The sequence below is a fragment of the Phyllostomus discolor genome, chromosome 3 (assembly GCF_004126475.2).
Source record: "Phyllostomus discolor isolate MPI-MPIP mPhyDis1 chromosome 3, mPhyDis1.pri.v3, whole genome shotgun sequence".
Taxonomy (NCBI): domain Eukaryota; kingdom Metazoa; phylum Chordata; class Mammalia; order Chiroptera; family Phyllostomidae; genus Phyllostomus; species Phyllostomus discolor.
The window spans coordinates 117,937,345-117,947,181 of record NC_040905.2 but is presented as its reverse complement, the minus strand read 5'-3'; the positions used below and the strand labels follow the sequence as shown (position 1 = coordinate 117,947,181).

General features: G+C 55.7%; 2 protein-coding genes across 2 annotated transcripts; one reads left to right on the top strand and one right to left on the bottom strand.

Moving 5' to 3' along the window:
- The first annotated feature begins 14 nt into the window (after positions 1–14).
- Positions 15–3,152, top strand: C3H16orf92 (chromosome 3 C16orf92 homolog). Its single transcript, XM_036021250.1, has 2 exons — positions 15–2,222; positions 2,543–3,152. Exons 1-2 carry the CDS (start codon positions 2,159–2,161, stop codon positions 2,872–2,874), a joined length of 396 nt encoding a protein of 131 aa, XP_035877143.1. The 5' UTR covers positions 15–2,158; the 3' UTR covers positions 2,875–3,152.
- A 68-nt stretch (positions 3,153–3,220) lies between these two features.
- TLCD3B (TLC domain containing 3B) lies at positions 3,221–9,765 on the bottom strand. The gene is made up of 5 exons (XM_036021248.1): positions 8,919–9,765; positions 7,969–8,052; positions 5,129–5,363; positions 4,639–4,734; positions 3,221–4,334 (listed from the first exon to the last, which is right to left on the bottom strand). The coding sequence occupies exons 1-5, from the start codon at positions 9,041–9,043 to the stop codon at positions 4,047–4,049; spliced, it is 828 nt and encodes a 275-aa protein (XP_035877141.1). The 5' UTR covers positions 9,044–9,765; the 3' UTR covers positions 3,221–4,046.
- Between the last annotated feature and the right edge of the window lie 72 nt (positions 9,766–9,837).

Sequence of the window (9,837 nt, the reverse complement as noted above, 5' to 3'; positions counted from 1 at the left end):
AGGGCTGGGCTGGAAATATACATTTGTGAGTCATCGGCGTATAGATGGTATTTAAAGCCATGAGACTGGATGAAATCACCTAGGGAGAGAGTATAGATAGAAAGGAGAAGGTCCAAGGCTGAGCTGGTTCCGGAAGGAGGAGTCCCGAGGATCAGTGAGTGTGCTCCCGAGCCTGGAGGCGGGTTCAGGACACTGAGAGACAGACAGAATGAACAGACAAGTAACCATTAGGTTTGGCAAGCTGTGAGATCATCGGTGGACCTGGCAAAAATGGCTTCAGTGGAGTGGTGGGGACAGCCAGGTCTAAAGGAGTTGAAAAATCCATTCAACATGAAGAAGCAGAGACAGCAGGTGTAGCCATCCCCTTGGGGGTTGTCCATCTGTACCGTAATGAGATGCACCCACAAGTTCTCTCCCCTGTGCACCCCAAGAGCAGACAGCAGGCCCTGGAGATTTCTATCCAAGTCACATGTGGAGCCCAGCGTATAGTAGGAGCACAATACATTTATTTAATAGTTGGATGAGTAAATGATTGGATAATTCACTGCTTGAGTCAAAAGGGCCTTTTCCCGTGGAGAGGGCAGCTGTATTCTTTTGAGGCAATTGAGGAAACTGCAAATCCACTCCAAAGGCCAAAGGCTCTGAACCCCTTTTCTCTCAGCTAGCCTTCAGGAGCAGCTGCACATGGGGCCAGGGCCCTGGCCCAGAGCCAGGGACCGGGTTGAGTCCCTGCTGCCCCTTACACGCCTGTGACTTTGGGTAACTCGTTTCCTCTTTCTTAGAAGACATAAATGTAGGGAGAAGAGGCCCACATGAGCCAGTCCCACAAGAGGCCCCCAAGGTGTTACTTTCCCTCCTCTCTCCACCTTTTCTCCCCGGGGCTTTTTTTCTTGTTAAGGAAGCGAAACAAAGCAAGTGACTCCCAGTGTTGCTGTGAGAATGGGTGGGCAGTCCGCACAGGCAGGGGAGATGAGGGGTGGGGATCCAGTGGATGAGGGAGCCTCCATCCATAGGGCAGAGGACCTCACACGTGAACCGGCATCTAGGTAATAAAACCAAGGGGACCCTGAAGTGTCCTTGGGCTTGGATTGGTGGGACACACCTGTGACAGACATTCCTACCTGCCAATCAGAGGGGAACTAACTTTTTGAAGCATACACAGGCCTGCAGGGGTGAAAGTGGCTGTTGGGAAGTAACAAATAAGAGAAAACTAGGTACCAGAAAGGAGAATTAGGATGACCCTTGGGGAAGACCACCTAGAGAGGAGAGCCTATAAAAGCTCTGTACATGACTGAGAGAGCAGCCTTGAGAGATGGACCAGGGGGCTTCCTCTGACAACCCCGGTGCCTGCCATTCCCCTGGCAATACCTTCTCCTGAAGCACCTGATGCAACTTGTGGGAAGAGGGTGGTGAAGGGCCTGGAGTTGGGGAGCTGTGTCTTCCTGGGAGAAGAGGGAAAACAGGTAAGCAGGCAGGCATGGACACTGCTGCCACCTAGTGGGAAAAGCCTGTTATTTCCCCTGGTTTCTAACCCCAGGATCATCCTTGGCTTAGCACCAGAGAAAGGGCTTGGGGATGGGGGAGATGCCTGTGCCCCTGAATTTGGGGTCACAAGGCCAGAGGAGCCTCATGGAGGAAAATAAACTCCCTGGGAAGTATGCACTTCCCACATTACTTTGCCCATCTGTGTCTTGGTTCCTTTTTCTGTGTGGTGAGGGCAGTAGTACCTACTTCAAAGGGTTGGGATGGTTAGGCGAGTCAATCTATGCAAAGTACTTGGCATAGTAATAAGTAACTTGGCATAAGTAGTAAATGCTCCTGTGGTTGGTCGGGGGGAAACTGAAGGTGTTTAGCCTTGTCCCCCCCTCCCCACAACTTTCTATACAAAAAAAAAAAAATCTGTGCCTTCTATACAAATGCAGCATTCCTTAGTTCCACTAAATCCCTCCTGTTTCTCAATTCTGGTGCTGCCACACTGTTCATTCCAAAGGATGGGAGGGTCTGTGGGTCCCAACCTCTTCCCTTCCGATGCTGGGGTGGTTGGTGGAAGTGTTCCAAGCTCCAGCACTTTCTCCCCTTACCCCGGAGCGTGTGATCACAATGGCTCCAGGCTGTGACATCATAGAGCCACCACCCCTGTCACAAGAGTGGAGGGGTCATGAATCTGTGGCAGTGGGCGAGGGTGTGGGTGTGGCTGTTTGGGCTTGGGGCCATAGAAACAGGTGGGAAGTGGTCCTGAGACGGGTAGGAAGGAGGAAAGCTTGGGGGGGGGGGAGGGAAGGGTCAATGCCCCCTTAACAGCCAGGACACCAAGCTTCAGCCTCTCTGCTCTCCACACTCCTCTCCCATCCACCTTGTCTGGCATGGTCCTTCTTGTGGGGAGCTCAACTGATCTTTGAGAAGTTCCGGAAACAAAATCAAGCCCCTCCATAGCCACACTGAGGCTGAGTGACCTGGCAGGCCCCTGGGTCTGCCTCTGCCTTTGGGGTGGGGGGCCCAGGTCTGCTTGGCTCTTGTCACAGACTTCGATCTGGGTCCCCAGCGCCCAGCCCGGAGAGTGCCAAGACACCAACCCTGGGACCTGAGTCTCCGCTCTTCATAGACAGACCTGACTTCTTTGATTATCCAGACTCAGACCAAGCCAGGCTCCTGGCTCTGGCCCAGTTTATTGGAGAGAAACCTGTCATCTTTGTTAACTCAGGTATGAAACAGCCTGAGAAGGGATCTCCTCCCCACTGGTGCCTGGAGGAGTCTCCATTTTCCCCCCTTCCTTGTCCAGCAGATTCCAACTCCAGGTTCTTCCATCATATCCTGGTGGGCTCTCTGGTGGTGGCCTTCTTCTTCCTCCTTTTCCAGTTCTGCACACACATGTAAGGCCTGCCCCTCCCCACTCCAGGCCCCAGCCGCACCCACCTCAGCCTGCCTTGGGAGAGGCTAAAGGACCCAGAGTTGGCCTCCCACCTCTGACCTCTGTGTCCTGTAGGAGCTTCCAGAAAGGGGCCTAAAGAGGACCCAGCCAGACAAGGACCCTGGATGCCACCCTGAGTGCCCAGACTCACCCTCCTCCCCTGCTGATGAATAAAAGTCTTTGCTTTTTTCTTCCCTGACTGCTCAGTGACCAGCCAGGGAGTCGTGCCCTACCCCATGGTCACTCTTGATTTCTATCTTCAGCCCCTCACCCCACGCCCAGCCCCAAAGAACTGGGCTAGGAGGGCCATGGTGGCGTTCACGCAGATCGTCTTTATTAGCAGTCTGTAAAGCACCTCCCAGGGTCCCCCGACCCCAGACCGGAGGAAGCCTTAAGAGGTCTGTAGCACCAGGGACATGCCACGGCCTGAGGGCAAGATGTGCAGCCTGAGGGGGAAGGAACTGGGTGCCCCTCACCTGCCCGGGGATTGCTCAGCACTGGGAAGGCCGGGGATAGCAGCCATCTCCCTCCCCCCACCCCCAACAGACTAGTCTGAATTTGGGCAAATAAATAAAATAAATAAGATTCCTCAGGCTGGCCTCCCCTGGAGAGGAGCTATGGGGGCAGCCAGCCCTGAGCAAGGCCATGGGGGTTAGTTAGGGTGTCCCTTCCCTCCCAGACGTCAGAGAGCTAAGAGGAGTTTGCAGCAGGGGGTATGGGAAGAAGGCCTTGGCCACAGGGCCTCCCCCACATTCTTTGACTCCCGGTTCCCTTGAGTCTCCATCATCTCCCCACAGTCCTCGAGCCTTCAGTGGATGGGCAGTGGTGGCCCTTCCTAGGCCCTTCACACTCCAAGGCCCCAGGGTTGGATCAGAGAAGGGGGTGTGCAGGAAGGGGTTCACTGACCTCAGCTCAGACACCCTGGGGAGAACAGGCCTTCTTCCCCTGCCTTGCACTTCACCTGGTCCCTGCCCCTTAGCCCCTTGAGGGAGTCTGTGCCCACTTCTTCGGAGTCCATTCCTCAGTCAAGGGGTTTTCAGGTCCCTGGCTCCCCACCCCCGTACAGCAGTCCCAGAGCCCTGTCCCCTTCGGGGTGTGTGGGGGGGCGGGGCGGGGGGAGGATCTCCTGGCTCTACCCTCAGTCCTGGGTCTGACTGGGAGAAGGCGGCGGGGAGCTCCGGGGCCGAAAGAGGCGGCAGGCCCCGCGGCAGATGAGGAAGAACCAGTAGAGCTGGGGGGCGAGGAGCAGCGCGGCGCCCAGGTTGACGTGGGCCGGAATCGCGAGGGGCACGGCGAGCAGTGGCAGGCCCGCGTGCCGCCCGTAGGCCCAGTACAGGTAGGGGAAGAGCAGCACCCGGCAGCAGAGGAAGCTGAGCAGCATCAGGGCCCCGTTCACCTTGTGCAGCAGTGTGTGCTGCTGCTTGTACTGCGGAGGGCACGCGGCAGAAAGCAGAGACCAGTGAGGGGCGGCGGGAGGCTTGCCTCCGCCGCTGACCACGCCCCCGACCAGCTCTGGGCCCCGCCTCCTCTGCCCACTTCCTAGCCTTCCCCTTATCTGACAGCGCTGGGTTAAAGGTCCCGGAACCCGCCTCCCCTCTACCCCGTCTTATAGTCTTCCCAGATCTGACCCTTCGCCTGTCCTTTAAAAAAAAGTCCCTAAAAGTTCCTGAAAATGCCTGCTCTTCCTGGGCCCTCCCGTCAGGCTCCCATACCCTCAGGTACCCTCTCACCTGGATAAGGATCTTGCCAAGGCAGACGAAGGGTGTGCTGACCTCTGCCATCAGCAAGCAGCCGAGAAAGAAATCTCCCTTGCCCTGCCGCCACACCTGAGAGGAGAGGGAGACACCCTGGCCTCACCCTGGATTCCAGGGCAGCACCTGCTCCCCTGCTCCCCACTCTCCTGCTCGTCACTTTTGGAGATGCTTAACCCTGACAGCCTGAACACGACCTCACTGTATCTAACAACCTTGTAGGTAAGACATATGAGGAAACTGAGGCTCAGAAACATGCAACAGCTCCAAAGCTCCACAGCTGCGTATGGCCCAGCAGGCCAGGCTGACTCCAGACCCTCTTGCTGTCTGGTGCTCAGTAAACCCTCCATGGGGACCCTCCACCCGAGGCCTGCTCTGCTGCTAGAACCTGGATCCATGGCTCCCCAACCCCTTCGAGTGCCGGCATGTGCAGGACATGGGGGCCCCAGCTGTCAGCACCCCGACTCACCACCGACAGAGGGAAGCACACCAGCACCATGACTGCGTGGTGGAGCACCATGAGGAACTCCTTGTGCAGGTAGCCGCGCGCCACAGCCCAGGTGCTGTCTGGGGCCCTGGCCCCTCCTTCATCCCCTCCATGCCCCTTGACCTGGTGCTTGTGCCAGTGACAGAGAAACATGGCGTAGATGTCATAGATGAAGTAGGGCACTGCAAACTGTGTGTAGGCAGAGGAAAGCCAGTGTCTATTGGGCAGAAAGGGGCAGGGAGAGAAAGAGGTGGTCAGAAAGAAAGGAGGCGGATAGAGCGGCTGCCGGGTGCTGGGGCTGATGCTGGATGCATTGTGTGAGTCAGCTCGCAAGTGCTGTTCACAGAAACCCTGAGCTGGAAGTGGACTCTCAAGCTACATGACGAAACCCTAGGTGAGTGGGTGAGAAACTTGCTCAAAGTCATGCAGTCACACAGCTGGCGAGTAGTAGTGATGAGAGTCAAATCCAGAATGCCTGGCTTCAAAACCCACCCATTTTTCATATTCATTCTTCCTCTTCCTCCTCCTCTTCCTTCTTCCTCTCTGTCTCTTTCTGTCTCTCTCTCATTCAAGTATGGTGGGAGCAAAAGGGAAAAGAGATAAAAAGACAGCACAGACCAAAGAGCAGAGATAGAGTGAGAAAACAAGCCCAGCAAAATAGGAAAGACAGCTGGGGTCAGGACGAATAACAGAAGGGCTGAGAGTGATGGAAAGGGACCGCACTGGCTAACATTGATTAGTTATTACATGCTAGGCACTATTCTAGCAGTCTACATCTTTTACATGGGTAAACTTATTTACTCCCCCACCAGGATCCTTTAAAAAGTAGGTATGGTCATCACCTCCATTTTACAGAGGAGGAAACTGAGAGGCTAGGTACCCTGGCCAATGGATAAACATGAGAAATCTAGCTCCATAGCCCTCACTCTCAGCCCCGATGTCCCCTGGAAGATTCGAGACGAGTGTCAGAGTCAGGCCCTGTTGGGGAGTTGGTGCTGCGTGTGCTTCTTGTTCTTCCTGAATGTGGTCCAATCTCTTGTTTTTTCAGGTGCAGCCAAGCACTACGGAGAAAACGCTGAGCAAAAGGAGCCAAGAGCAGAGAAAGTTCTATATGTACTTTGAGAGTAAACAAAAATGAAAAGTGCACGAATATGCAATATTGCATTTTTCTGCTTGAGTCAGTACATTGAGCACTTTCTCTTAAGTCCTATAGTGCTGCGACAGGTCAGTGCGGGGTGGGGGTCAAAGAGGCAGGACCAGGGGAACCGGCTCAGCTAGGTGGAGGGACAAAAGCAAAGTCAGCCAGGATGTGACACAGAAAAAGAGCTGAGCTCAAATGTGAGGAGCTGCTGGAGGAGAAGTGAGTGTGACTGGGAAGCAGACGGGCACACATGGGGGTGCTGAGCTGGGAGCAGAATGAAAGCCCAGGGGGAGGCTGGCCTGGAAGGGAACAGGCAGCCCACACTAAGAGGGGTGATTTCGGGAAAAGAGAAACTGAGACCCATGTTGGAGAGTGTGACCAGGAGGGACAGAGAGAAGGAGCAGCTTAGAGACAGAGGGCAGGAAAGTGGAAAGGGGTCCAACAGCTGGAGAGAGGTGAGAGCAGGGAATCGCCAGGAGCACCAGCTGTAGCAGACATTGTAGGAAGTGGGACCACTGGCCATAGGGAGGCCAGGACCACGCACCAGCCCCTGGGCAGCAATGTGAAGATTTAGACTCAAACACACTCTCTGAGCAATTAGGTGCTCAAAAGCAGGAACAGCTGTTGCCCCTAGATTAACCTTGATCCTCCTCACCCACCTGAAGATTAAAAGGGGGAGGGAAAAGAACAGACAGAGCTGGGGTGGGGAGGGAGAAGTAAGAGTTGGAAGGTGACCTCTGTAAGGAGGCGAGAAGAGGAAATGTGTGGGGATCCAGGCTCATTTTGGACCCAGAGACGGAGAAGAGGGGGAGAGGGCAGGAGGAAGCCAAGTCACAGGCAGGAGTCTGAAGAGTTAAGTACCCACTTTCTGTGAGCCAGCACTGCTCTAGGCATTAAACAGACACAGCTCAACTCCTCAGTCCACAGATGTGGGAGCTCCTCTTCAAGGAAAGAGGGGCGCCTCTAGGCCAGGCTCATCCAGACAGTGTCCCTGGGGCTGAACAGCCACAACAGAAGGGGAGTGGGGCCAGAAGAGAAGCTTGAGGAGTCATCAGCATCCTCACAGGCAACTCTAGTGCAGCCCGTGGGTCACCTAGAGATGGTCTGTCAGCACCACGGACAGGGCCCCTCTCCTTTCTCCTTCTGGCTTTTTTGGCAAGCACCAGGCACTGCAGCAGCTGCCAGTGCCAAATTTTGACCTCTACACACACACACACACACACACACACACACACACCCCACTAGTGGCCTTGTTTGTGTCATCTTTCTTCTCTCATCTCCCTTGTTCATGGGACTGGTGCTGGATTCGGGGAGTGGGGAGGGGTGAGTCCAGCATGAGGAAGAAGGCAACCCAGTTGGCTACTGGCTGCAAATGGGGTCTGAAGGGTGTAAAGGGTGTAGAGGAGAAATGGCATTCAGGACTTGGGATGCAAGAGGCCGGGAAGCCCAGGAACTGCTTTGAGAACCCTGTTTGATCCCTACTCCTTCTCCTGCTGGTTCTGACCTACAAGGGCAGGACACAGACCACTTATCTCTGGGTGTGGAGTTGCAGCTATTGCAGTTAACATGCTCAGGCCCAAGCGAGGCTTGGGGACCACTGAAGGAGTCCCCTAGAAATCTCAGGGCTCACACACACACACAAAGCTGCGACAACTATAGCAAAGGGTCTCATGGCACTTACTGGTCATCAATGATGTGCTTGCAGGAGGTGGAGACGATGTAGCCAGCTGTGGAGGCCATGACGGCTTGGACAGAGGACACTAGCCTAGGGAGGAAGAGGGAACAATGGTAGACAGAGTAGACACACCCCTTGGTTTCTCCTCTTTACTGTGCAGTCACCATGCTTTGGACTTGGTCACCTCTCAGGCCACTCCTCACCCATCTTTGCTCCTGGACTAGCCTAGCTGCCGCCCCATTCCTCGCTGCCAGCTTCCTTCCCTCGGTTTGTGGACATGGAGGTGTCTTCCTCCCAGGAGGACACCAGGGAGGTCATCCTGAAGTGAAGTGATGCTGGAAATGTGTGGCTGATCACAAGCCCCTTCCTGAGGGGGGCAGGGTGGGGACAGCACGGGATGGCAAGGGGAAGCTCTGGGCCTATCCTTGCACTGCTCAGCTGCCCGGTCATCATATCGATCATCAACTAGCCCCTTAGTGACCCCAAGTTTCCTCTGACCACTTTTGCACTGTCTCCTTAACTGCCACCACACTCCCCTCCCCAACTCTGGCCCTCATTCCAGGGCAGTAAGGAGTTCTACCTTTCATCCCTCCTCCCCTCAGCCCCAAACACATGCACTAAATAATATACAGCTCTCTGCCCCTTGCCTTGTTCTTTAATATCTTGTAGGAATGTTTTAGTCACATGCTGATCTTGTTTTGGAGGGTGGGAGGGTGAATGAGGAAGGCAGAGAAAAGCAGTCTGAATGCGAGTAGACCAGATGGCTAGGTTTGGATGCGGTCTCTTGGGACAGAGAGTAGGGCAGTGGAGAGGGAAAGGAGCTTGGAGGTAAAGCCCACTGACCACTTCAGAAGCCCCAGATCCCACCAGGTCGGGGGTCCGAGGAAGGCCTGGTCCTATTCATCCCATTAAGCTGGAGAAGGGGAGAAGGGCTGAAGGGAAGGGATGCAGTTTACCTGGCTGAAACAATGACCGCGTCGGCCTCCTCCCAGCGCAGCTGGGGCAACCGCTGGAGTGTGTTCTTGGAGAGGAGGAAGAGTCCAGGGAACACCACCCCCCCAGCCACCATTGGGGTCAGCATGTTGGCTCAGACCTGGGCGGGGAGGCTGAGCTGAAGGGAGTTAAAGGTGGAGGAAAAATGCAAAGCCGGAGAAGGAGAGAGAAAAAGAGAAAGGGGCACAAAAGGGGCAGGGCAGGAAGGGATGGGTCAGGACAGTCAGGCCAGAGGAAGGGGAAAGGGAGTCAGATTAGATGAAGAAAGGGGAGAGGCCAGGCACAGGGTGGATCTGAGGAAGGGAGCAAGAGAAAGCCAGCAAGAGGGAGGGAGGCAGATGAGGAGGGGAGGACATGGTAAGAGGACAGAGAAGGAGAGGGTACTGGAGGAGGAGGAAGATGCGGATGGGGGAGGGGAGGGAGAGACAAGGCAGGTGGGGGGGGGGCTTACGTGGAGAGGCGGGAGGGCCAGAGGAGGCGGGGTGGGGTGGGGGGTGGGACTATGGTGCCAACCCTGAAAGGCAAGGAGGGAAGAGAGACAGAGGAGCAGCCGGGAAACTGGTCAGCGGTCAGCACTGCTCTCCCGCCTCTCGCTGCTGCCACAGTCCCCGCTGCCCGGCACTGACGCTGCATGGGGCGTTATAGAGAGTTCATGCCCAGCTCCCTGCCCCCTCGGTAGGGAGGGGAGGGGGAGGATAAGTCACCAGCTTGGGTAGGGCGGGGGAGGGGTGGGGAAATGATGGCACCGACCAGACACCAAGAAACCGGACCTGCAGTGGCGGCTCCCCATGCAGCTCTGAGCCACAGCAGTGGCTGCGACAGAGATGAGGGGAGCAGAGAAAGAGGGAGGGGGAGGCCCTTAAAGAGACAGCGGCTGCTGCA

Coding starts and splice junctions, on each gene's coding strand:
- C3H16orf92 (XM_036021250.1), top strand. CDS start 2,159: ATGAATCTGTGGCAGTGGGCGAGGGTGTGGGTGTGGCTGTTTGGGCTT. Junction 2,223..2,542: donor GCTTGGGGCCATAGAAACAG/GTGGGAAGTGGT, acceptor CTGGGTCCCCAG/CGCCCAGCCCGGAGAGTGCC.
- TLCD3B (XM_036021248.1), bottom strand. CDS start 9,043: ATGCTGACCCCAATGGTGGCTGGGGGGGTGGTGTTCCCTGGACTCTTC. Junction 4,735..5,128: donor TGTGCTTCCCTCTGTCGGTG/GTGAGTCGGGGT, acceptor CTCTCCTCTCAG/GTGTGGCGGCAGGGCAAGGG. Junction 4,335..4,638: donor TTGGCAAGATCCTTATCCAG/GTGAGAGGGTAC, acceptor TGCCCTCCGCAG/TACAAGCAGCAGCACACACT.